Source organism: Poecilia formosa, unplaced genomic scaffold (assembly GCF_000485575.1).
Source record: "Poecilia formosa unplaced genomic scaffold, Poecilia_formosa-5.1.2 Scaffold136, whole genome shotgun sequence".
NCBI classification, from domain to species: Eukaryota; Metazoa; Chordata; class Actinopteri; order Cyprinodontiformes; family Poeciliidae; genus Poecilia; species Poecilia formosa.
In genome coordinates, this window is record NW_006800075.1 from 752,497 (window position 1) to 779,858 (window position 27,362).

At 37.0% G+C, this 27,362-nt stretch overlaps 1 protein-coding gene across 2 annotated transcripts in view; it reads left to right on the top strand.

Annotated features, from left to right (window-relative positions):
• The first annotated feature begins 1,798 nt into the window (after positions 1 to 1,798).
• mta3 (metastasis associated 1 family, member 3) overlaps positions 1,799 to 27,362 on the top strand; it is a 29,655-nt gene continuing 4,091 nt past the window's right edge. Inside the window, exons 1-18 of one of the 2 annotated variants that reach the window (XM_016676619.1) lie at positions 1,799 to 2,104; positions 4,997 to 5,064; positions 8,366 to 8,459; positions 11,508 to 11,634; positions 11,811 to 11,874; positions 12,706 to 12,823; positions 12,947 to 13,049; positions 13,802 to 13,901; positions 14,209 to 14,397; positions 15,401 to 15,475; positions 16,211 to 16,269; positions 16,378 to 16,496; positions 17,461 to 17,618; positions 20,218 to 20,440; positions 23,601 to 23,693; positions 23,809 to 23,970; positions 24,998 to 25,029; positions 25,107 to 25,225. In XM_016676619.1, the coding sequence (XP_016532105.1) occupies positions 2,077 to 2,104; positions 4,997 to 5,064; positions 8,366 to 8,459; positions 11,508 to 11,634; positions 11,811 to 11,874; positions 12,706 to 12,823; positions 12,947 to 13,049; positions 13,802 to 13,901; positions 14,209 to 14,397; positions 15,401 to 15,475; positions 16,211 to 16,269; positions 16,378 to 16,496; positions 17,461 to 17,618; positions 20,218 to 20,440; positions 23,601 to 23,693; positions 23,809 to 23,970; positions 24,998 to 25,029; positions 25,107 to 25,225 (1,931 nt within the window). In that variant the 5' untranslated portion in view covers positions 1,799 to 2,076. Of the gene's footprint in view, positions 2,105 to 4,996; positions 5,065 to 8,365; positions 8,460 to 11,507; positions 11,635 to 11,810; positions 11,875 to 12,705; positions 12,824 to 12,946; positions 13,050 to 13,801; positions 13,902 to 14,208; positions 14,398 to 15,400; positions 15,476 to 16,210; positions 16,270 to 16,377; positions 16,497 to 17,460; positions 17,619 to 20,217; positions 20,441 to 23,600; positions 23,694 to 23,808; positions 23,971 to 24,997; positions 25,030 to 25,106; positions 25,236 to 27,362 lie in introns of both variants that reach the window. The other variant, XM_007562428.2, reaches the window with a different exon arrangement.

Here is a 27,362-nt window from a genome sequence, read left to right on the forward strand (position 1 = left end):
GAAAAATGCATTTTCAATCTATTTTGAGTCAAACATACTATTTACTCAAATGTATTGTTCTGTTTCATGCTATACATGTATAATTCTGGGCTTTTTAGCTATAAAAAATAGGCTGCAATGGATCATTTGAAAACTTTGTTCATCTATATCTTGTACAAATCTTTAGATCATCAGTTAGACATGATAAGTCAGTCCTACTCGCTTCAGCTACCCCACCTGTTTGGGCCAATACAAAACCTTTATTTTTAATTTATTTGCTAGCTTGTTTTTTTAGTCTTTGGCTTGTGGGTTCATTCATTGCCCTGCTGCATAGCATAAGTAGCCTTGACCTGAGCAAAGGTCATGAACCGATTAGTTGGACAATTGGCTTCAGGATGTTCTGGTAGAGAGCAGAATTTCTAGTTTAATCAATTACAGCAAAGCAGTCCATGAGACACCACCACCATGTCTGAATGTTTACATTAAGTTCTTTTTCTGAAATTTGCTGTCAGTTTTCCACAAAAGCTGCACTTTTCTCTCGTTAGTCTGCATACTTACCCAAACATTTGCTGTATGACAAATGTGACACAAGCCTTTGTGTTTCCAGCAGTGGATTTTGCCTTAGAAATTTCCATTGGATGCAATTTTTAACGGTGTCTTTTTTTTGTCATGCATTGCTTTATATGCTGCTCTATTTTCTTTTGTGGCCTCCGGGGTGAGTCGTTAATGGGTTCTTGAAGTTAAGCTTTGGTTGGTCGGCCTCTCCTGTAGGCTTTCTTCACTGTGACATGTTTTTTTTTTACTTTTGCAGATAATGACTCTCTCAGGGGTTCACTGGAATTTTACAGATGTTTCGGCAACATGTTTAGGACTGTTTAATAACCTTGTTTCTCATCTATTCCTGAATTTATTTACATAGGGGTTTTATATGTTTCTTTTTCAGCGTGAGATAGTTTTTCCTTTTAGCAGTTTCTTTATTCTTCACATTTGGCAATCAGTGGACCTGGGTAAATGGACTGACTATATTTTTCTAGTCATGCCGATCAATCAAAGTGTTTAATACTATAGGGAAATTAGCGTTGACTATCTTGTCCAGGAGTACATCAGCAAGTGACAAGAAGAAGAGTGAATTAAATCCAAAATAAATCACTAATAAAAGCAGTGACTTCTTCTACATTGAGTTAGATTACTTTGGCAAGTTTGTTTTCCCTTAACAAATGAAATCAAAAATTTTGGCTAGCACCAAAAAAGGCTAAACAACCTGATTAAGAAGGCTGGTTTCTTTCTGGATACTACTGGAATTACTAGATAATAGTGCAAAGAATGATTCTTCATAAAATAATAATAATAATAATAAAATAAAAAAATATGGGCAACCCTGAGCATCTTCTTTTTGAAACTGCTTCACAACAACAGTGTCTTCAGTCAGAGGCTCCCTCAGAATCGCTGTAATACTGACCACTAGAGGAAATCCTTACTGCACACAGCCATCAGCATCTACAATAACTTTTAAAAGAATCTTCAATAATATGAGTCACAACAACATTTAATGCCTATTTTGGAATCAATAAAGTATTTTTAAATTTTATTTAATTTTAAACATTTAAGTGTGTCAAAATGCAAATACAGAGCGTATCTTTAATACTTCTCAATGTTTTTATCTGTAAAAAAAAAACAACTTTTATTCATACCAGGTCATTTTACGGCTACTTTTTGTTGATCTATCTTATAAAATCCCATATTACATATTAGTTAGTTGTTTCGACGTGCCTGTGTTTGCGCCTGCGCAGCCCCCTCCGCCGCCTCCGAACAGTGAGTGGTTTTTCGGGTTCATCCGACTTCTGTCGGCCGCTCTGAGTTTACTGTATTGTAATAAGCTACTGCTGCGAATCGGTAGAGGAGGAGTAGGAGGAGAAAGGGGGGTCTGAGTAGCCAAATTTCTCCCCTGATAGTGAACACATCCGGAGTCCCGACGATCGTAATTTAAAAATCACGTTGTCTTTTTAGAAAACAGAGTTTTAGATGTATATATTTTAAAATTAATTTATGTCAATTCGATTAGTTTATGCTTTACGTTAACACGCTGGGAGGGCAGAAATGGCGGCCAACATGTACCGGGTCGGAGGTATGTATGTTAGTGGATCCTTTTTTAAAAAAAAAAAATCAAACAGAAACAACTAAGTTCTGGATCTCCTTTGTGTTATTTGGTGATATGTTAGTGATTGTGCGTGTATTGGTGAGATGCGGTTGAGCTGCATGTTTAGATGTGAGTGAGGCTGGAGCCGGAAGGTGAGCTTTTCTTAATATTTGGGATCCAAAATGGGTCAGGCCTCTCAGCAGCTAGCCGCCAGCTCGCTAACTGGCTACCTGGTAATGTAAACATTTTTTTCAGCTGTCGGCACTGTTAGCCGCTACAGTGGTTGCTAAATACTTTCACGGTGGACGTGGAAGAGCCACCAGCTGTGTTAGCCCACGGCTGGAGGTGTATTTAAGCGGCTGGTGACATTTCATTTCGGTCAGTCTGAGGCTGCCTTTGTATTTGCTTCTTCTGGCATGCAGCCATTAGTCTACGAGTCCTTATTTAGCTAACGTTAGCGCAAGCCGCGGCTCACCGTCCTCTTCCTCCTTGTATTATCTCTGCATTGTAATTGGACGACCATCTTTGTGACATTAAAACCTTCTTTCCCCCGTAGCGCTTAACATTACACACACATTGACTTATAGTGTGGTTAGTGATCAAGTCGGTCTGCTTGGTCGACCAGCTAGCTCGTTAGCACTCTGCTGGAATTCAGCATCAAATTATTGTCTTCATGGCGTCGGTGCGTCTGCTGGGCTGAACCCTTACACCTTCATTTGCTCTTACTCGACCTTTCCTTTACCTCAAAATGGAAAGTTATCCTAAATGCCTTGATGCATCATTTGTTTGTTGCAGCGTAAACTATATATTTTGCCATTCTGGCAACCACTTCCACATCACAATGTATCTTATCTTCATTTCTGATGCCTTCAGGTGCTCTTTGTTAACTCCACGTTGCATTCAAGTCCTCTCCTGCGTAATACACAGAGCATGTGCATCTCACTAAACCATCACATGCATTTATATGAATTATGCATTTCAAAAATTGAAACACATTTATTATATAAATGCATTTCACAGAGGGTAATAATGGATTAAGGGTTGAATTCTGTTTAATTTTTGATGATTAAAGGGTTTGAAATTCAAATGTACCTTTATATTAAATGTTGTCGTAACTCAACCAAGTATCTTTAATGAGTTGTTGTTGATGGTGATGCTGTGGGCAGGAAGGATCTACAGTAGCAGTCAGTCTTGCACTGAATCTGAAGAACCTTCTGACCAAATCTGTTGTTTATACTTTATGACATGCTAACAGCTCAATTTCCAGGCCGCAGAGATGATATTACACAGTAGCATGTCCTGGTTGACAAAATCAGTTGTTGGAAAGCACTGCTAATCCATCTCACTTGCTTTTGCCACTCTTCTTTAAATCTGTCTGGCTGTACGGTCAGAAAGCCGGACAGAAACGTAGGAGATCCTTTCCCCATTAGGGGGAAAGTGATGGCTTGAACCTCTTCCTTGTTTCTCTGCTCTGCATCACCTTTTCAACTTCTTTGGGATTTGTTGTCATAGTTCAGATATCATTTGAGCTTTTGGGACGCTAATCAGCTGCTCCAAGTTGTGAAAACAATACCTTATTGCCATGGTTATGCATCGATAATTGTCTAAAAGTCAAAAAGTAAGAAGAAAGATTCTTCCAGCTGCACAGCATCCAAAACCAACATCCAACTAAAAAAAATCTAGTCACTCCAGCATCGCTCCTGAATCAGAGACAAGAGTCAGTAGCACCTTACTTAGGCTAAGCAGAAAATAGGCTGGATTGTCGTCTAAATCTCTATTTTTAGATGGAATTAAATTTCATTTTGAAATTTGACTTTTGAGGAAGGGTAACAGAAATAAATTATGACAGAAGCCGCCATTTTAAACCAACTCCAGTCTCAGAAATATCACCTTTTGTTTAAAAAAAGGAAGCTTTAAGCAGCCGTCATGTTTCTATTGAAACCTTATTTACATAATCATCAGTTTTTATTCACAAGGAAAGCGGTAGTAGGTCTGTAACAGTGACAATCACATGTGAACTGTCTGCTGCTAATCATGTCAGAAGCATCTTGGATTTTGAGTGTGAAAATGACTAATGATGCTTTTTCACTACCGTAATATTTAAATTTATTTAAGTTGCTTCCTTGCAGAAGCTTTCAGACCTTTGGCACATTTTGTCAACTTGCAGACATAATCTTCAAGATTTTATTTTAAGAGTATATTTGACAGATCAACACACAGTAATGCATAATTCTGAAGTAAAACAAAAACAATACTTTTTTTAGAAATATAAATCATGACTTCATAGAGCCACTTTATACTCCAGTTGCAGCTGCAAGTCTCTTTTGCATGTTATATACAGAACATTTTGGTAGTTCTTCCTTGAATACTAACTCAAACTCAGTCAGATTGGATGGAGAGGATTTCTGAAAATCAGTTTTCAAGTCTTACTACAGATCAGATAGATTCCTGTCTGGACTTTGACTAGGTCACTGTAATACATAAACAAGCTTTGATATAAACTTTTCCATTGTGGTTCTCATAGTCTGACTGTTCAATTAGATGTTTTTGGAAAATGTTGATTTAGGTCTGCATGAACAATAGAGAACGGGTAAAAGGAAGGATAATTAATGTGAAATTGGCTAAAGTTTTGAAAGGTTACGGGATCTCTACACCCATAGTCCAACTTTTCTGGTAACTGTCTCAGAGCTACAAATCATGCTTTACGGTATTTCATAAATTTGCTTTCGGGAATTTTATTTTGGTTGTAATTCACTGGGAGTCATTTTCGTTACATCCTTACAAATAGAAATGTTCCTATAGTTGAAGTTGGATTTGTTTTGTCATAAGTGTGTTTATTTTGGCTATGATGTTCTGATGACCTCTTGTTTGGCGTTGCAGATTACGTCTTCTTTGAAAATTCCTCCAGTAACCCTTACCTGATCCGTCGGATAGAAGAACTCAACAAGGTAACTGCATTGTTTGTAATTTTGGTGCCGAAGGGGGAATAACTTGGATTCCTGCCTGCAACCTCCACCTATTGCCCCTATGTCTATGTGCGCTCTGGTATTTCAAGTGTTAATTGTTTGACTGAAATTGACAGGTGTTCCTTTGTCTCCCAACTGTCGTTTTTTTATTTTTTATTCCTGGACACACCTGTAAGGGCGTGTGCGCTTGTTGACGTAATAATACCTGTAATAAAGGCTTTTAAAGCCCACGTATTTGTGCTTAGCATGCACGGTTAGCTAGAATCTGATACCAGCTTTTACCTGGAATAAATCTGCAACATGATCTGATGCTGTTCCAGCTTGGTCACGTGTACAGGTTCCTCTTTTAGCATGTCTGCAAGGAGTGTGTCAGTTAAGCCAACACAAAGCTTACCAAAACGTTGCATTGTTAATCTAGACTTGCTTGCATGGAGTTGTATACTTAAATTGGAAACAAATATTTAGTGAAAAAAAATGACAAATAAGGTTTTATTTATTTTTAAAAAATGTATTAATGTAATGGAGACAAAACGGGGAATTGCTGCATCAGACTTTTTGTTCGCCACACAATCAAGGAATTTGACTTTGGCTGCACTTTGCTCTCAGTGGAGACATTCAGTGTAATATTACTGCTTTGCAGAGAAAAAGCAGCTTATACGTCGCTTATCTTCGTTGTTTGCTAAATAAACTTGAGATAGTGATGGGTGAGTAACATGACTTCTGCTGTTGTATTGCTTCACTATATATTTCTTATTTTCTAATCAAAAACACACCTGGTCTGATCTGCTGATTGCAAACAAGTATGCACCTTTTTTGATTAAAATATGACCAAAAAGTGAAATTGGTGGATTATATAAGTTCATTACACATACACACATCAACTTCAAAGATTTACACAACTCAAAAGAAACTTTCTGAGCTGTTCATTATAGACACTTAATAATTGGTTGGGGCTCCTTTTGTATTTCATAGAGGTGATGAACCTTCAACTCGTCTGCATTGTTTGCTTCCTCTGAACAATACGCCATGAATTTTCCATATGCCGTTTTGGTTTGGTTAGTTTACTAGTCAATCAAACGCAGTGATTTGATCATTATTAATAAAAATAATAATTGTACTTTTGGGAACGGGGGCAGATGAGGAGTAAATAAAATCATCTCAATAAAGAAACATGAAGTGGATCAAACAGATATGTCTGTAATATGTGGAAAAAATGTTTCCGTCATTCTCGCTTATTGAGAACTGAAATATCACATAAATCTGACCTGAGTAGTAAAGCCACGTTTACTGAATCATCCTCAAACTCTTCAGTGTGCTTTGCATTTGCAGTCCTCTCAAAATTGTGGCTCTCCCTGTTGATTTTGCACAATTTGTCTTCCACGAAACTTTCCATTGTTATGCTTAAAGCACTTTGATCAGAATGCAGTTTCAGCAGTGACCTTTTTGTGGCTTGATCTCGTCAGGGAGGGTTCCAGTGATTACTATCGACTCAGCAGCGCACCGCATGATGGTGTAGACCACTAGTGTCAAACTCAAGGCCCAGGGGCCATATCTGGCCTGCTGTAGCCTTTTATGTGGCCCTCTAACCTCCAAATTACATCAACAAGTTCGTCCAATTTTTCACAAATCCGGAAAATTCACACAAAATCAACAGAGCCCCAGATTTTTTCTGATTTTACTGAATTTTTTTTTTCTCAAAATTGGCCAGAAATATTGGGTTTAAGGGACAGCTGCCTCAGCCTTACTTGATGTCAAGTTATAATCCGTGACCAACAGGGTAATTAATAAAGTAAATTTTAGCATCATACAAATATTGTAAAAATTCCTTACAAATATTTCTAAACAAACGCCACACAATCTGTGATTTTGATTGCAAAAAAAAAACAAACAAAAAGATTACGAAGTCCTGGTTGGACTGATCAGTGTGAAAAGATATTACACTTATTGAATGCTGAAACAAACAGTTATGTATTGATATTTTAACAATTTAATTGGTTTTATCTATACATTCTAGTCCAAACGGCCCTTTAAGAATATTCAGATTTTGTTGAAAACCTTTTGATGAAGCAGACAATCTGAATGAGGCTGCAGCTTTCCTAGTTTCATATATTTGCTACATTTCTTCCTTTCTCTGCACTTCTTCTTGTCCAGCTAAAAATGAAAAAGGCATCTAGCTCTGTATAACCATTTTAATAAAAACACCCTTTCCTTACTTTGTTGGTCTCATTTTGCACTAATAATTTTATTTAAAAAAACTAAACTGACTTTAAGATCTTATCAGTAAAATCAGTGGTTTAAATTGTGTCAAACTCAAGGCCTGTGGGCCATATCCGGCCCGCCATAAGTTTTTATGTGGCCCTCCAAGTTCTAGATGAAACCCTAAATGTGCTTAAGTATTACTTTATCTATCAAATCAGTTCAGTTTTTATGTTTACTGCCAAATTATATCAATCAATACGTCCTGTTTCTTGAGAATTGTCATGGAAATTCACACAAAATCAACGAGTCGCTACACTTTTTTGCACTAATATTTAATTGGTAGTTTATAGCAGATTTTCCACAAAAATTGTCGAAAAGTTTCTTACTTGTACTAAACAGATGCCTCAGCCTTAATGTCAGATTATAGTCCACAATCTAAACAGCGAGTAATAAAAAGTCACATTTACAGACATAAAAAAGCAGAAATATTTCCAAATTAGTACCACAAACACTTTGATTTTTATCGCAAAAAAATCACAAAACAATTGTAAAATCCTGGACGGACTAAAACGATGTTCAATATTATTTAATTTTAAGGATTTATTAACAGTTTATGAACAGGTTTTACCAATACATTCTGGCACAACCGGCCCTTTAAGAGCATTCATGATCATATTTGGCCCAAAACGAAAATGAGTTTGACACCCCTGAGTTAATGAATCAGTTATTTCTGAATCTATATGCCAACTTCACCTAATGAGTTGAATAACTGAAATAAATCACTTTTTGTCTATTATTAAGATGCACCTGTTCTCTCACATTAAATCACTCAGCATCAGTTTTGCCATTTAATACTTGTCAGTCCACCCGTTGGACTAATTGTACAACGTGACAATAAATCAATCAGCTTTTCTTTCTTTTTTTTGTTGTTGTTTTTTTTAAACTGTTACTGTTCTCTCCAGCTTGTCTCAACTTGACGGATGCACAAAGGAGGTGGTTCTTCTGGGAAATTGGAGTCGTGTAGATGGGCTTGTTTGCTGCATTTCTTCATGCCAACCTTGATCCTCATTCTCTCTTATTTCAGACCGCCAGTGGGAATGTCGAGGCCAAGGTGGTTTGTTTCTACAGAAGGAGAGACATCTCTCACAGCCTCATCCAGCTCGCGGATAAACACGCAAGTGAGTCGCTGGCTCAGACCATTTTCAGTTACAGCTGAAGTTTGTGTTTGGAGAAGTGCATGGATATAAACTGCAGAGGAAAAACTGGACGTTGTGTATTAATGTTAATGGTGGCGCGACTGAATGGCAGCCTCTCTTTTTGTCAGTTTGCCTCAGGGCAGCTGTGGCTACAATGTAGCGTACCACTATCACACCACTAGTGTATGAATGGGTGAATGTGTATGTAGCGTGAAGCACTTTGTAGTTCCTGTATTTGAAAAGCACTACACAGGATTTCCTCTACATGTAACTGATCACACCGTGGCAAAATAAAAGCCACCACACCTTCAGAATAAAAGCTCTTTAGAACATTTTTTTATATTTTAGGACGATGTAAAGCATATATACATTACATATCCTAGATTTTCTTACACTCACCATAATCAGAGTTTGAAATGAATTTAAACATCATGAAAGGTTAAAATGTGCTTTATTTTGAAAAACAAACACTTCCAGCTTGAAACTGTGTGCTGCTCTCAGGAGTGAAGGAAAACTGAATACCTGTCCAAAGTAGGGGGAGAGAAAAGGTGAAAGAAATTTAAGGAAGGTTAAGTTTAATTCATTTTTAGTTTCTTAGTGTTACATTTGAACCACAGTTAATATAGTTTGGCCTTCCTTCATAATGTTTCGAATACGGTTTTGAAATCTTTCTGATTTTGGTATTTAATCAGCAGCATCGTGTCTAAATACACAAATAGCTTCACAAACTGGGTCTAACATGTAAAAACAACATTAATTTGTTCAGTCAGAGCAAAGCAGTGGAAAATAAATAATAAAGAAGCTGACAAAAACAATAAGTTGACTGCTGTGGTCAAATATGTAAAATAAACTGCAACAAACCTTCTGCCAAATGGTTCAGAAGGGGCAATTAGGAAGTATAAATATGATGTAAAATAAATAATAAAGCATGATGTCACGGAGAGCACAAAGTACAGAATTAGACTGCATAGATCTGCCACATTGTCACAGATACGTCTAGATTTTCTTTTCAATATCGGGACTGATCCAGATATTACTATCAAATTGTTGCATCATCGCTATTTATTTTACAATACCTCACAAAAAAATGTTAAAATAATAAAAATAAATACAATATTTTATATAAATAAGACAATATCTTTTCAAAAATTGCAGCTTTCTCCAGAATCTCCAAGTAAAGTAAAATCCTCCAAATCATAAGCCGAAGACAATTATACAAATAAGACAAGAATTACAACATCTTATTTACAATGCAGATTATAGCTCCATACCTTAACATATCACACAATATATTTATTTTTCTTTAAGAAAAGTTAGAAAAATAAACTTTAGCACCACATAATTCAATATTTGAGAATAAATATCAGATTAACTTATGTTAACGACACAGGAGCCTTTTGAGCCTGATAAATTTTTAAATATTTCTATTAGATTTTGGCTCATCCATTCTGTATGAGAGCAGTTGGCATCACACAGCTCTGCAGTTACACAAAATTCCACTAATATTCCATATTTATGATCTTTAACTTATGTTAACATTCAGTGTTTGCAGTTCCTGCCTGTATTTTCTCTTGGTTTATAAATCTTTACTGAGATTTTCAGAAGGCTGACAACATAGAAGGCTCCACAGATCAAACTATATGTCTGTAATATGTGGAGCGTTCTTAGAAAATAAGGCTGGCTTTGAAATAGCTTTTTGCATCTCTCTGCTTCCTCCAACTTCATTTTTTAGAGATCTCCCTGAAGCAGCTGCAGCCCCTTTACTCAGAACATTGTGTTCAAGCTCCATCATGGAGGAAATGGAAAATTCTGCAATGAGCTCACAAACTGGTTTGATTCCCTTTGTTCCTGAAACCAGAGCAAAAAAAAAAAATCAGGCTTGATGCATAACTCACTTGTTCTTAATCTTAAAGTGGCAAACCTGCATTCAGGACTGAGAATCTGAGACTTTTGGTCGTTTGAACTTGATAAAGGACTTTGATGATTGTCAGTAGATCACAAAAATGTTTTACAGCCATAATAAAACTGCATTGTTTTCATTAGTGTTGAACAAATCCACTGGAAAGTAATTTAAGGCGTTTCTGGATTGTAGTTTGAGCATTTTGCGCTCATCTGCTGCTGTTGTCTTTCTGTGTTGACTCAGCTGCTCCAAACCAGCAAATCCAGTATTCATGGATGGATCCCGCTCTTCAGGTCTCATTTTAGGTTTGTCTGAAGGGCTGGCTTGAAAATAAAATCTACTTTTTTTTCCCGTACTTGGATTCAGTTTCTGATTTTAACCGTTTTTTCCTCTTTTTTTCTAAAAAAAAAAACAAAAACTGCAAATGTTAGAAAGTATTTTCAAAAATTGGCTTTTATTTTAATCATCCGTTCTGTGAGTTGTATGACTTAATATTAGGGCCAGGCTTTACTAGAATATAATATAGTCATAATATCAGCAGAATAAAGATGCAATTGCACAAGAAGACTGTCTTAAACTTACTAGAAAAAATTCATTTTAATTAGAAAAAAGTTTGAATAATTTGTTGTTTTTCGTGTTGGCATTCCCATAAAATTGCTACTTCATTCTCCAAATATTGCGACTTTATTATGGTAATATTAGGACTTTATTCCTGTATTACACTCATTGTATTCTTGTAACATCATGAATTTATTTTAAAAAAATAATAATAATAAAATAAAATCTTATCCTGATCCTAATATTCTGTCAGAGCTGACTTGAATTCAAAGTCCAAATAACTTGAAGCTGTGAAACGGATGGTGGATTTTGGGCAAACCGACATCATTCTGATCTGAACCCAAAGAGTTAATTGGCGAACATAAAAAGTCAGATTTTCCACAAATTAAATCTTCAAAAACCAAAAATTTGCCCGTTCTTAATCTTACATAAATTCCATTGAAAGTTTTCGATTTTGAAGCACTTTTATCATCCAACAAAACAAAATTAACCCCTTAGACTTCCCCCTCCTCCTGCTTGTTTCTTCGGTGGGTTTATTCTGACTTGGCCTCTTCTCTTTGTGCCTTTTGCAGAGGAGTTGGAAGAAGAGAAGGAGAACCCAACAGAGACCGAGCTCACAGACAAACAGAAACACCAGCTTCGTCACAGAGAGCTCTTCCTCTCCCGACAGTATGAGAGTCTACCTGCGACACACATTAGGTACTGAAACACAAGCCTCACACACGCATGCAGACTGTTCTCTGTGCCACGCCGCTCGTCATCTGCAGGCAGCGCACGTGGACAAGTCATTCAGCCACAGATGCATTACAGGCACAGGCCACTTCCTTTGAATATGTTTTACATGGTGGTTGCTTCCCTTCCTCCCTCTCCATCAGGGGGAAGTGCAGCGTCGCTTTATTGAACGAGACGGAAGCCGTTCTTTCATACCTTGACAAAGAGGTAAGCCTGAGGGTGGGGGAAACCAGATCTGCTACCACCGCTTGATCTTTTATCTGAACATCTTGGAATAATGCACCACACTTATCATTTTTCCTAATTTTAGATTCCTTTTAAACTCATTTATTTGACTTCTATCTTGGTTTAGCTTCACAAAATGAAAAGCTGAAATAAACCTGAAAAGGTTTGATCTCATTTAGGGTGTTTTCACGGTAGACTCTGTTCGATAACTATAGTTTTCAGACGTTGTTCACATTTGGATTTACTCCGTCTGGCTTCTGCCGGTGCAGAATCATAACGCAGAAAACAATCGGATACGTATCTGACTTAGTAACACATATAAAATGATGCAAATCAGTTTTTTTTTCTCCATGAAAAGATCAGAATTGGGTGGTTCAGACTGGCATTTGAGTCGCATTCAGCTGCTGTGTGAATGAGCTTTTGTCTGTTTGGATTCTGGTCTGCATAGATTACAATTTTAATTCATAACCTACTGCTACATATCGTTATAAACTAGATGTAAAATCCCCTAATGAACCAGTTAGTTGTTTATAATCATATTTTATTCAACATTACCAGATCGTTCAGGCAGAACTTACAACCAAGAAAGTCTGAACTACTTAGTTCAGTTTGCTAAATGAATAAATTGCTAAAACATTCTCGCCTGACAATTTATCAGTTGCTTTTAAATGTAGCCACTCTTTTCTTGCAGAAAGGTGTTGATTTTTCTTTATTTTTTTCCCACATTGCCTGGCTCTATATTGATTGTGTAGCTTCGTGGATTTGACAGAAGAGAGCAGTCATATGCAGTGACGTCTTTCTGCTTCTCTTCAGGACACTTTCTTCTACTCGCTGGTGTACGACCCGACTCAGAAGACCCTGCTGGCCGACAAGGGAGAGATCCGAGTGGGGCCGCGCTTTCAGGCAGACGTACCTGAAATGTTGCAGGAGGGTGCGTCGCAGTTTATTGTTTAAGATTCGCTTGAACATTTTGGCCGATTATTTTCCCTTTCTTGGTTTCTCTGAAGTAATCGTGCTCCAGTTCGCTCTGTAAGAGGCTTCCTTTGTGTTGCAGGAGAGGCAGATGACAGGGACCAGTCCAAACTGGAAGAGAAGCTCTGGGATCCAGAGTGTCCTCTGACCGACAAACAGATAGACCAGTTCCTAGTGGTGGCGCGGTAGGTCACCTTTCTGCTCGGATTGCTGCCTCATGGTCACATAAACCCAATCTGCTGTCAGAAAGATCATAAATCCTGGCTGAACTAAGTTGTTCAGCTGTGTCTTATGTATAATGTTTATTTTCTCATTTAATTTAAACATTTATAGAACAAATGTGGTTCTAACTATAGTCTGTTTTACAAAAAGCATGTTTCTGGATGAATAGTGTTTAGAGTTCAGTAGTAACTAGTTACATTTACTTGAGTATCCTATTGGGGAAAAATAAAGTACTTTTGGGAGTATTTTTACTACACTGTTCTTTTTACTTGAGTAATTTTATTATAAAGTATTGCTACTATTACTTAAGTAAGTTTTGGGTGAAGTTACTCACTGTGAGTAATTTTACTGAATGAAGAACAAACCAAACATTCACCAGACACAGACCTGCAGTTTATATTGGAAGAAACTGATTTGGAAAAATTTTTCTTTTGCCTGATTTTGTAATTATGTTATGTGAATTATTTTCATTTTGGTCCTATAAAAATGCCAAAATGTCTGATGCTGCATTTTGAAATATTTTATTTTATTTTTTTACTTTTTACTCTTCCTGGAGTAAGTTCTTGGCTACTTTTTCCTTGAGTAAAAATTCATCATCAAAGTAGTGGTTCTCTTATTTGTGTGCATGTTTTGCGTATTTATAGTGAAGTTGGGGAAAATTCCACCTGTTCGCTTTTATTTCACGGGTTTCTTGTTTGTCGTTGGGTTTTTTCAGAGCGGTCGGGACGTTTGCCCGAGCGCTGGACTGCAGCAGTTCAGTTCGACAACCAAGCTTGCACATGAGCGCAGCTGCAGCTTCTCGAGACATCACACTGGTGAGTCGGGCACGCTTTCTTTCTGGAAACGACCCACCATTTTCACTCTATAAATGCTTCAGTCAACAAGATGCATTTCTAAGCACTTTGAGTTCAATCGTTATCAGATTAACATATCTGGGATGAATGTTTGGATGATATAAATGCTTAAGTCTCTGTTGCGTTCAATATTAGCGTCTCTATTTAGGAACCTGCAGGATGCTTTAAGTGTCTTAATGTTTTAGAAGAAGCTCTAAATGGTGCTTCCGTTTCTTTCACGCTGCTGCTTTCTAAGTAGGATTTCATCGTAACCCTCGTTCTCTCTTAGTTCCACGCGATGGACACGCTGCACCGCCATAACTACGACCTGTCCAGCGCTCTGAGCGTTCTGGTCCCGGCAGGCGGCCCGGTGCTCTGCAGGGATGAGATGGAGGAGTGGAGCGCCTCGGAAGCGGCCATGTTTGAAGAGGCTTTAGAGAAATATGGGAAAGACTTCAACGACATCCGACAAGACTTTGTAGGTGTTTGGTTCGTTTTCTTACTGAATTGCGACTTTGGTGTTAATTATGTGCGAGTTTAAAAGTTGATCTGCTGTGAGAAACTTCAAAACTTTCGCTGATTTTAAGTGGAGCACAGACTAAGTTTTATTAGGGCTACAGCTAACAATTAATTATTATGATGATTAGACAATTAATCTGATAAATCTTATATCTTTTTTTATTACATTATTAGAAATAACATCAAACATGAAAATAAACATTTTATTGCCGTAAAATGCATTGGAAGCTTTCATTTAGTGCATGCTTGATCATTTGTAGCAAAGGATGCATCTGCAGCTAAAAATACTTCGAAAAGCTCATTTGTTTCTGCTTGATTTAACATGTCTGACTTTTTTTGTCTTTATTGATTAATAAATGGATGCAGAAGGTTCTTATTTGAGGATTTTTAACAGAATTTGAACCAGAGGAATATAAAGCTATGACAAGATAAAGGTGTTTTTTTTTTTTTTATCTTAAATGCAAAACATCTATATCTTTTGTACATTTTTGGATTGAAAGAGTATGTTGTTCTTTCAGCAAGTAGCCATTTTTTGAGTTTGTATTCTCTAATTACTAAATCAGTTGACGGTTATTTTAATAATCGATTCATCATGAATAATTTGATTAATTGTTTCATCCCTAAATTTTCTGAATGTGCAAATTTTGCAGTTTTCCCTCTCAATCCTCATCTGGACGACTCCGTCATTTTCTAATCTCTCTCTAATTGAACTTCAACAATACAACCAGGATTCAGTTGAATTAGGGCAGCTGCAGCAGGTGCTCATGAATACGTATTAAGCATGTGAATCACTGCGCGTGTCGTCGTCTGCGGCCAGTAGCGAGCGAAGTCAGTCGCTCCCAGCCTTTGTGGTCACGACGTCTCATGAATAAACATGAACGCTCTGCGCCCAGACGGCAGGAACATGAGGTATTAATATCATTAATCTGCTCTCCGTCTCCCTCTCCTCCTGCGTCGTGAAGCTGCCGTGGAAGTCCCTGACCAGCATCATAGAGTACTACTACATGTGGAAGACCACAGACAGATATGTGCAACAGGTGAGGCTGCTGCACTGATTTGTTTTTTTGTTGTTTTTTTTTTTAGATATTCAGCTTCTCTGTGTTAATTAGCTCAGAGCTCCTGTGTGAAATTACAGATTATGTTTACCGTGTTCATGCAAGACCAAAAACAATCAGGACCAAATGAATAAAAACTCCACAGGGAGCCTTTTAAGCAGCTTATAATGAACTGAAAACAAACTTTCTCCCTGCAGCCGAGCCGTTTGTGCCACACAAAGGTTTTACATTTACGCTCGTCATCTTCTTTTCCTTACAGAGTGTCTCAACAAAAATTCTCCAAATGTAGTTTCTCACCCCCAGGGAGGGATTATTGATTTGAGTTCAACTTTGAAAACTTCGGCTCTAACTTTTCAAACTAAGTTATGGCTCGTATAAAACTTTGCAAGCCAGTAAAACTGCATTTGAAAGTCTGAAGGGTAGAAATTTGGTCTAAAATTTGATGTCTGCGACTTTGGAAAGCCATAAATGTAAAACATGAGCTTCTACCCAGTCTGGAAAAGTTTTCTATTGTCTTATTGCTTACATTTGTAATTCTGTATCTTTAATTTCTCACAGATTTTAAGGTATTGAGCGAGAACTCACAGAAAACAGAAGAACTTTTTTAGGCATTTTGAAAAAGCAAATTTAGGATGACAGTGTATTGGTTTCTGTTCAGGGCGACTTGTTGTTTTTGATTTCCTGTTGAATAAATTCACTCTGTGTTTCCACGAGCAGAAAAGGCTGAAGGCAGCCGAGGCAGAAAGCAAGCTGAAGCAGGTTTATATCCCCACGTAGTGAGTTTCCTTCCTTTGCTCTTCAAATTAAAATGCGAAGTTAAAAGTTTTTCATATTTTGTGTGTAATGAAAGTGCAGCGTTTTCACATCGCTCTTCATCTCGACAGCAACAAACCCAACCCCAACCAGATCTCGATGACCAACGGTAAGATGGCGACTGTGAACGGAGCGGGCCCCGGGGCCTTCCATGCAGCGGGAGGCGGCCGAGCCTGCGAGAGCTGCTACAGTAAGTTTGGTTTGTCCACATGAATCCAGAACAAAACGCCAAGAAATGTTTAAAGTTTTCCGCTGGGCGACAGAATGTTTGATGACAATGTGTTTGGCTTAAAAGGGAAAGTCCTGAATTCAGATAGTTTCCATAGAAAGTTTTTATTTATTAGTTATTTTTGGGAAAATTAAGATTTTTTTTTTTTTTACATATAAGATAAATATTTAACATCTTAAGTTGTTTTATAAAGAATCTGTAGTTAGTGGAATATTTTCTCTATTCATCAATTATTTGGTTAAGAAAACTGACACATTCTACTGATTTTTAATTTAAACACTTAAGTGTATTTTATGCAATACTGTACATACATAGAAATACAGATAACTCAATTCTTTTTAAATAAAATAATCATTTTTGCATAAATTGAATATTTTAATGTGTTTCTAATACTTTATAAAATAAGTTAAAGTGGCTAAATGAAAAATCTGTAAAATGCACCAATTTTTTTTGTATCCAATTAATCACCAAAATAATTAATTACTGAAATAATCATTAGTTGCGGCCCTAATTGGCAGCTGTTCAGAATGGTGCATGCAAGAATATTAACTGAAAGTTGAGTGAAAGGAAAAAGGCTGGCAGCTGTTGGCTCTAATGTTAAAAGTTACCAAAAATAAATGCTTAAAATATCGGTGTGTGAGTGGTTAATCTAGACTACATGTCTATTTTTATTTGAGTTATTGACTTACATTAACTTTTTGATAATTTACTGACCTCTATGCTACAGTAAAATGAACGGACAGAGGAAATGCATTTGTGCTTAAAACCAGTTTATGTTTTGTCCTGCCAGCTGTGTGAACAGCGTTTCAGATGTTTACTAATGGAGTTCAAATAACAGCTGAATTATTTAAGGCACTGTGGACAGGTGTCGATTCTTCCAGTGCGCTCCGCTAACAGGATTTATTGCGTTTTGTGCGTTGAGCAGCCATGCAGTCGGCCCAGTGGTACTCCTGGGGGCCTCCCAACATGCAGTGCCGCCTGTGCGTTTCCTGCTGGATGTACTGGAAGAAGTACGGCGGTCTGAAGATGCCGAGCAGAGCCGAGGCCCCAGAGGAGAGGACCTCCCCCACTCCTGCAAGCAATGTAAGTTCAAGACCTTATGTTACAAACTGGAGGTCCGCTGGCCACATCTGGCCCGCCAAAACCTTTAACATGGCCCTCGAGGCTCCAGAGGGACGCATAAGTGGAAGCAAATCAAAGCAGTTTTTATTGGTTTTTCTGCCAAGTTTCAGAAAATCGATTGAGATTGTGCTAATTCTCACAAACTCAGCAGACCCTCGCATTTTTTCCACACTAATACATAATTGTAAGTTCATTGCAAATTCGGCTGCAACTAATGATTGTTTTAGTAATTATTGATTATTCTGATGATTAATTGGATAAAATAGATGGTACATTCTAAAGATCTTTAATTTAAGCCCTTTATACAATATACATTGAAAGATGCAAATGAATGAAAAAATTTTAAAAGATAAAATACATATTTATTGCCTAAAAGGCAAAATCATTCCTAATTATGAAATCCAAACTGCATGAAGCTAAAGTTTTGCTAAAAAGTGTTTTTGTCTTGAATGCAAAATGTTAATATTTTTTGTAGTTTTAGCTTAATTACTGCTCTGAATTTCTTTCTTTCAGCAAATGACCTTTTTTTTTTAAACCGTATACTCCAGTTAACGATTAATCTATTACATGATTAGTTGACAATTATTTTAATAATCGATTAATCACTGTTAAGCCAGTTACTAATTTCAACCCTACAGTAAATTTTCCAAAATAGTTAAAAACATCAGGTTTAAGTGACTGCTAACTCCCACCTGCAGGTGGCAGTATTTCATACTCCCCTTTACTTCATCTCAAATATGAATAATCAATACGGCAAGTAACTGAAAGTCACATTTACCGTCATACATAAGCGCAAACATAGCAAAATTTCTTGCAAGTATTTCTAATTTAGCACCACAAAATCAGTCATTGTGATTACAAAAAAATGACAAAAACAATGTTCAATATTATTTAATTTTAAGATGTATCAAATGCAGACAGCGCTTTTTATTAATATTTTTACAGCTTTTTTAAGGTGTTTTTATGTTATACATTCCAAGGTTTCCCCCCAGAAAGCTTGCTTAGCTCAGTGGTTGGGCAGTTGGCAGTCATTCATCCAGCGGCCCGTCGTGTTTTTGAGTTAAAAATTGTTTAAAGTTGACAGGAAGTTTGAAAACATCACTTAATAATCATGTGTTATTGAAAGATTGGAAGATTAATACCTGAACACTAAGTATGAAGTCTTTAAAAATGCAAACACCTTTAAAAGACTTAAATAAATAAGCAGTGCTTAGCCTGGTGGGGGCACAAGTAAAGCCTGGTGGCCCGCCAGGCTTAGAAAACACTGTGGGAAACCCTTCATTCTGACACAACCAGGCCCAAAATGTCCTAGATCAACAAAATGAGCTTTAAAACTCAAAGTAGTGGCCATTTGTAATAAAAAAACATTACATGAAGAATTTGAAGCAAAGCAAAAAGATTTTAATCCATGTAGAATAAGCAGAAATCATTCAGTTGTAAGTGTGTGAAATGTACCGATACAGTGTGTCTGTGATATCTCCAGCTAGCATCAATTATTCAGCGCGCTAGCAGCATATTGTAGTGAGTTTCACATATTGGATGCTAATAGGGTCACACAGTTTCTCAAGGCCTTTTGTAATAGAGGAAGCTGACCATTTGTAACAAAGAAAATCGCCTCAGACGAGGACTGCAGCTTCATCTGCATAAGCTAAATGGAGGTCAACATAATGTGAGATAAGTTGGTATTCAAAACCAGTGGTATTAGTGGTATTAGTTAGCGCAGTAGCATACTGGGAGCCCTGGTTGTGATGGATGTGAGTGTTTTAGTTCTCATGGAACAACGTAAAGGTTGTTTCTGATGCTCAGAGTTGGTTTTTTTAAGAGCTTCACAGTTTCTAGTGGCGGATTAAATTACAGTGTTCCAACACAGACTTCAATCTGGAATAATCTGGATTGACTGAGTCCTTATTCCCTGTTGGATTAAAGTGACAAAGAACTGCATTCCTAAAAACAAATAAGAAAAAGCATAATTCTGGAGCATAGAAATGTTTTAATATGTCATCCATGGATCCATCCATCCCTCCATTAATTCATTGTTATCCATCCATCTGTCATTCATTCACCTATCCATCCCTCCATCCGCCCATACCTCCATTCATTAATCTACCTCAGTCCTTCTGTAATTCATCCATTCATCCATCCATCCGTCCATTAAATAATTTATCAGTTCAGTTTCTCTACATACTTGTCAGTCTCTTCTTCATCATCAATCCATCCTTCTTGCCATTTATTCACGCTTCACTCTGTTACTTTTATTCGTCCATTAATTTGTCCATCAATGTGTTCATTTATTGACGCCCACCTATCCATCCATCCATTCATTCTCTCCATCCATCTGTACTAAATCTGAGTCTGGGAAAAGTGGTGTGAAAAATATGTAGGAACCCAGGAATCAGTTTTTCTGTAGAAAAAAATCACTAATAAAACCAACTTAACTCATTTTAATCCTAGTCTGTAAGCTTCTTTTCTGTAATTTTTTAGCCTGCTTACCACAGACTTTAGTACAGTTTAAGATAACAAAATGGCAGCTGACCGTTTCTTTCCTCCTCTGCCCGTCCAGGAGTCCCGCTCCAGGAGTCACGTTCCCCGCCAGTCCAACCACATGGTACCGATGAGGAACAGCGGCAGCCCCAAGTCCTCCATGAAGACCAAGCAGGCCTTCCTGCTGCAGGCCACCCGCCTCACCAAACTGGCTCGGCACATGTGCCGGGACATCATCAGGCTGCGCCGCGCTGCGCGCCGGCCCTTTGTCCCCATTAACTGTGGGGCCATAAAGGCGGAGTGTAAGAGCTCTTTCAATTCCTCCTAACTTCTGCCACATACCCACACACACACACACACACACGCATACACACACACCACCCTTCCTCTTCTCTCCTCACCCCAACCTCCCCACCATCGACCACCATCGCTGCCCTCGTTTGTCTCATTCTGTTTTTATTATTATTGTTATTATTATTTTGTTTTTGTATTCTCCCACCCCCTGTTTCCAATAAAGGCTGCCTGTCCTCATAACTGAGTTTTGATCATCTTTTCATTCGTTTTTTTTTTTTTTTGTTCATTTTCTGTTGTTCTGATCTTTTAATTCAGATATATTGGTTAAAATATTCATTTTGCACACTCACACGACAGATAATCTTCATATAAGTAACAATATTATAACTTGTCTGAGCCATATCTTTGCAGGAGTTACATGTAGAGAAAATGTATTTTAGTAAGAAGCTCTATTTTGCATGGCGCCATCTGTGCTGTCATGACTCAAACGTAAATGTTGGCTGTAAATACTGAACCTCAGCTCCGCCATTTTGTTTCTTTTGCTCATGCATCTCCTCCTTTCTCATGACTGCGTGTTTTTTTATTTGTATTGGAAAAGCTGAACTGTGATTGGACGGACTCCTGAGTATTCATACCTCTGGTTCTGTTTCACATTCCTGCACAATCACCTTCAGTTTTATTTAGATTTAATCTGAAGTTATTTTTGGTAATCTACCTCATTTATCAGTCCGGTGTTTTTACGTTTTACTCTTGCTGTAGGACGGCTCTACAGGCAGCTCAACCCAACGCTCCCATTCGCCTTCAGAGAGATGGGTCAACTCAAACAAAATATCAAATGTAGAATTTGGCTTTTTATTTGTGAAATTTCTCCTCATCACTTGCTGAAATATTCCCCAGCCTCCATTGAATAGACTCTTTATAAAAATAAATTCATTTCTTTCATGTTTTCTGGACCAAAGAGTGTTGCGGATAAAGGTTAGGACCACAAAAAAGAACAAAATTTGATTTTAATGTCAGAATTTGCTTTTTTTTTTTCCCTCTTCAGAATTTTTTTTTTCCTTTAATCTCAGAATCAGAAATGTTTATTTATGCACCACCAGCATAGATCTGCTCTTTAATCTGGATAAATGAATAAATGTGCATTTATCCACATTTATTCACTGTGGATAAATGTAGGTTTTCAACATAACTGACATAACACTGGCGTAGAAATATTTAGATTAATATAAATGTTCTTGAAAAATCAAGGAAATCTTTAAAGTTTCTTTTCTAGCAAATTTCTGGGAATAATTTTAATGCTTGAGTTTTATCTTGCAGTTTTCCAACTTTTGGACATCAGAAATTTCCTTTTTTTTTTCTTGAAAATTTTTGAGATGGAGTTTTTTTTTGTTATGGAAATTTACCCCTTTTTTTTTTTTTGGTCCCAATACGGCGTCACAGACAAACACACAAGAATGTTTGGTTATTTATTTGTGTTTTTACACAAATTGATACAGAATTAGAATTTTGACATTAAAACGAATTTTAATTTTTTTTGGTGGCTCTAATCGTTTGAGACGTCATTATTGCGGGTCAGTTTGGAACAGTTCACACTGAAGTCAGATATAGGCAACATTTTTAAGTAATGTGAGCGCAAAAAAAATGTAAAAATCTAATTTAAAAAAAAAAAAAATCAGATTGGAGCATCTGCAGTGTGAACGTAGCCTGAGTTTCACCCCTGGAGGAGTCAGCCTGACTTTCTGGGAAAAAGGAAATCACAGCTTTTATTCTGACTCATCTACACTGAAAAAACAGAACAAGTGATCCAACTTAAATATTTTGGGTTAATGGGTCACAAGGAATCAAATTAAGTTTACCCAAGTTAATTTATTTATTTTATTGTCAAGTTAAGGGGTAGGGTTAGGGTTAGGGTAAGTTAGCCAAACTTCATTGAATTACTTGTGACCAGTTAGCACAGCTTTTTAATTTTAGTGCTCCATTCTCTTTTTTTTTCAGTGTACTGTACTCCTTACACTGAAAAAACACAAAGTCTTACAAAGTACTTTTGGTCTGGTCTCTACTTCAAACTTGAAATAAGCCAAAACTAACCTAAAAGTAACTTCAAGCAAGATATAAAGGCTTGTTTTAAGTAAATAATTCCTTAATATTGATGAAAAAAGTACTTGTTCCAATGGCAACAAGTAGTTAAACAGCTAAATAATAATCCATGTTATAATTACTTATAACATGGGACATTTATCAGTCAGTAGAACAAGTACTTCATTAATATTAAGGAATTATTTACTTAAAACAAGACTATATCTTGCTGAAAAGTTACATTCAAGTTAGTATGTCTTATTTCAAGTGTAATAACATATTTGAACTAGAAACTAGACCAAAATTACTTGGTAAGAGTTTGTGTTTTTGCAGTGTAGTGAGACCTTTACTGAACAACTGGATTTAAACTTTAGCTTAAGTAACACAGACATGACTCTTGTTTACTAATAAAGTGATTTCTATATTAAATACTAATCCATTTTCCTTTCACTACTTTGTTAGTCTCACATAAAATCCCAGTAAAGTAAAAACCTGTGGTTGTGATGTGAAAGTATTACAGGGGTATGAATACTTCTGCAGGGCACAGGAAGTGTTTGCTGCATCACCATCTCACCCACAGTAGGACGGACCGCCTTCTCGTGTCCTGCGTTCAGATCATGCAATATTCATTTGAAACCATCCTGAAGCCTCGTCTGTCTTGTGAATCCTGGAGACAGGATTTTACCGTCTTCCTCTCTTCTTCGCTCATTTTCTTCCTCCTTTGATTTTCCTTTCATTAACTGTGTGAATGTGAGGGATACATCTCCAATAAAGTCAGTCCTGAAAGCATTTCCTCCGAGTCCTTGTGCTTCATGTGTCTGTTTTGTGTCCATCAGCAGTTACAGGAACACACACCAGCCATCCTCCCCATGCATGCACTCTCATGCACATCCAGCTCCTTTTGTGACTCCCTCACCTTTTCATCTACATGTCTTGCAAGGCATTTCTTTCTGAGTGTGCATGTATGCATGAATCCAGATCTCAATTTTGGTTTTTCACGCTCATGCGTCGCAAATACGTCAAATTAAAGGAAACGACCGATACAAAGATATATATATGTGTGTGTGTGTGTGTTATGTGTGTTTGGTTTAGACATGTTAAGGGTGTCAGAAGGGCAGGGGACCCGGCTACCCAAAACCAGAGCGGCCCAAAGGAGCACTCTGACCAGTGTCCTGCAGTTTCTAGGTAAACGCTCAGTGATATCAGCCCGAACTCCGTCCGAACTGCGTCTGAGCATCAATTATTCAGGCGGTGTGAACGAGCCAGTTCATGCAGCTCCAGTGTGTGGTGTCTCTTCCAGAGTCCCGGCCCATGGCCCACGCCCCTCGCTCCCACCGCACCGCAGGCCTGCAGACGCCTCCGCCTCGCCGCCTCCTCTCCTCTCTCCCGCACGGACCCCACGGCATGCTGGGAAAACGCAGCTACCACCACCACAGCAGGGCTGACCCGGAGAGGCGTTCAGGTACAAGGGAGGAGTTTGTTTTTTCTTCTTTCTTTTTTTTTTTTTTAAATCAGGATATCTGAGATTATTTCAAGAACGTAGAAGATGGAAGGGAAGAAAGGCACTCTTAATGCTTTATAAAATTAATTAAATTAACTTTTGCTGCTAAATCGGAGCCACCTCAGCTAATTCTAGCAAAAACCAGTCAACCTTTGACTCTCGGTTCAGTAATTTGAGAGATTTTATTCAAGTTAAATTTGCCTAAATTTAAAAAGGTCGTGTTTAATAGCAGCTTAAAGCAGAAAGATGGATAAATGCATTAAATTAATCTAAAAAATGATTCACAATCGAGTTTTCCTTGTACATGTGTGTTTAGAAGCTTAACAAACTTTGAACCTTTGAACCTTGGTGTGTTTTTGTCAGATTAAGAACTTGGTGCACAAATAAATTTATTTATTTATTTATTTATTTATTTATTTATTTATTTATTTATTTATTTATTCATTCATTTTTTGTCATTTTCTTGAATTGACAAACAGAAAAAATTACACATACAAGTATACCAGTTTCTCTGGTTTTACTTTTTATAGGTATATGTTTGAGTAAAATTAACATTGTTCTTTTAGTCTATGAACTACTGACAACATGTCTCCGAAATTCCAAGAAAAATTTTTGATTTTATTTGCAGAAAATGAGAAATGGTCAAAATAACAAAAAATATGCAGAGCTTTCAGACCTCCAATAATGCAAGGAAAACAAGTTCATATTCATTTAGAAACAACAATACTAATGTTTTAACTCAAGAAGAGTTCAGAAATAAATATTTGGTGGAATAACCAATGGGGTTCAGTGCATCAAGTTTTCTGGCATTTAGCAAATAGAAATAATTGTGCTAATTCTACCTAAGCTAAAACAAGAAAAGTTTGGTCTGATTTAATTCCAGACTGTGAGAGAAAAATGTTTTTATGTAAATATCTGGTTTAAACTGTGCATGTATGTATACGTATTTATTCTTGTGCAACCATTTTTATTATTTATTTTTTTGCAGAAAACCCTGGTTCAACAGGAGGACCTCTCATCGTAAGTGAACGTCTTGTTTTTCCTTTACATCTTCATTGCTGTTGTAGTAAAACCATCGTAACCCATTTTTCCTGCAGCACAACGGCCGCAGCAGCAGCAGCGGAAACACCAGAGGAGGAGTAATGATTCGCAAGAGACGCCCCAACTGGATCGATGCTCCCGACGACAGCTTCTTCCTCGTCACCCGGGAGACCAGGTAAGCAAAGGTGACCCTTTATTGACACATGATTGTCATTATTCTGTGTGTGTTTTTGCATTTCTCACCTTGTAAGGCCCATTTTCACAACAGATGCTGTGAGGACCCACTGCTCATTAAGTTTTCACTTTCTTGGATGTTTTATCTTCTTTTTTATTTTTTTTATTTTTTTGCAAAATAGACACATTTTGTTGATCATGATTAATTTAGAAAATAAATAAGTGAAATAAAACATCCAAGGGTTGAAAACTTTTTATAGGCACCAAAAAAATCTATGTTTCTACATTTGGTTTAATCAAAAAGCAAAAACGTTTGGCTGCTTGGTGTCACCAGAGAGGGTCGCAAAGGTCATCATGCTAACTAAACCATAAGGAGAGAAAAAAAAAAACACTTGTAAAAAAACATCATCAACAGGAAAATGGAGATGTTTCTTCAGGACTTGCATCTCCTGGGCTTTGTGGGACATCATATCTGGGGAGATTCTGGTCAGTCGTGTAAGTTTGCAGAAACAGCTGGTGAGTCACATCGTTTTATTTTCAGCAAGGTCAGGTGGGATCAACACATTTTTTACTTTATATCCCAATTTTCTTTTTTTTCCCCCATCCCTCTAATGTGCTTCCTGGTTTTGACTCTTTAGATCCCATCTAGACAATTTCAGAGTCCAGAACAAAAGGCTTAATTCTTAATCTTGTGATCTCCTCAGCGTCTCTCTTTCACAAAACACTGGTGAAGGATGGACGCGTTTAGCCGATGGATCTGTGCCACTGATGTCATTCAATCACTTTCCACTTACTTCTGCCCTCAAAATGTCCACTTCAACCACTTAGGAGGATGAAAATGACCGCCATTTCATGCCATTAGCGCAGCTTGTGATGCATCAACATCAATTCAGCTGCAGAGCAGACGCTCGTCATTGTGAGGGTGTGACATTAGCTTTTAGTCCAGAGCAGCTCGATGCGTTTCGCCGCAGCGTAAGAGACCCCCATGCGGGGCACAAAGGATGATTCTGATTTACCAAACTGAACCAGCAATACGCGTGAGCTCTCAGCAGAGATAATAATAATTCAAAAAAGAAACCAAGCAAGAAAGACAGTGGAGGTTGGGTAAGGAGTCTTTTTTGCTTTCAAGAAATTTATAAACTTCTGTGCATTTTTTTTCCTAGCATTTGGTGCTTCCCTGTCTTAAAACAAGAGGTGGAGATAAACAAACAAACAAACAAAAAAAAACACACAAGTGGATATTTATCTTCCTAAATCATCACATTGTTAAAGAAGGTTACAAAAATAGGTAGAAAATACATTAAATTGTTATATTTCTTTATTTTTCTGCATTTAATTCAGATTGAAAAGTACCTTATTTATCCCAAAGGGAAATTGACTGTTGTTGTAATTCAAATCATTCAAATATCTTAAAGAGTTGTGGATGGTGGTGCAGTAGCAGTCAGTCTCGCAACAAATCTGAAGAGGCCTCTGACTGAAGACTGCTGTCATGACATGCTAAGAGTTCAATTTCTGGGATTTTAGTGAAATTCAAGGGAGCAGACAGATTATTTCATTATAACTATTACTTTTTCATCAATATTAAGGAAAAATGAACTTAAAAGAAGCTCCCATTTCTTCCTTAAAAGTTACTTGTGAGTTAATTTTGATATAATTGGTAAGATTTTGTGTTTTTGGAGTGAGCAATGAAATTTCTGGACACAAATTTGCTTTTTTATTATTTTCTGCATTTTTGTCTTTCTTTTGTCATTTTCAGATGTTAACACTTCATGATACCAGTTTAAAAAAGCAAAGTAAGAAAATACTAGAAAAAAACTAATAATAGGAATTATTATTATTGGACTGAATTTGTTATTTTTGACTTTTTCTTTTTTCATTATTGGATGTTAAGACTTTTTTGATACCAGTTTTAAAAAGTGTTTTTTGACTTTATGTCCTTTTTCTGTATTATATACTACTACTACTACTACTACTACTACTACTACTAATAATAATAATAATAATAATAATAAGTTATTGTTAGTGTAGTTGTTGTCATTGTTATGACTATTATTAGGATTATAAGGGTTGATTGAAACTGAATCTGAAGTTTGAAGAAATATCTGGTATTGCTGTGACCCCACTGAGCTTCAAACACA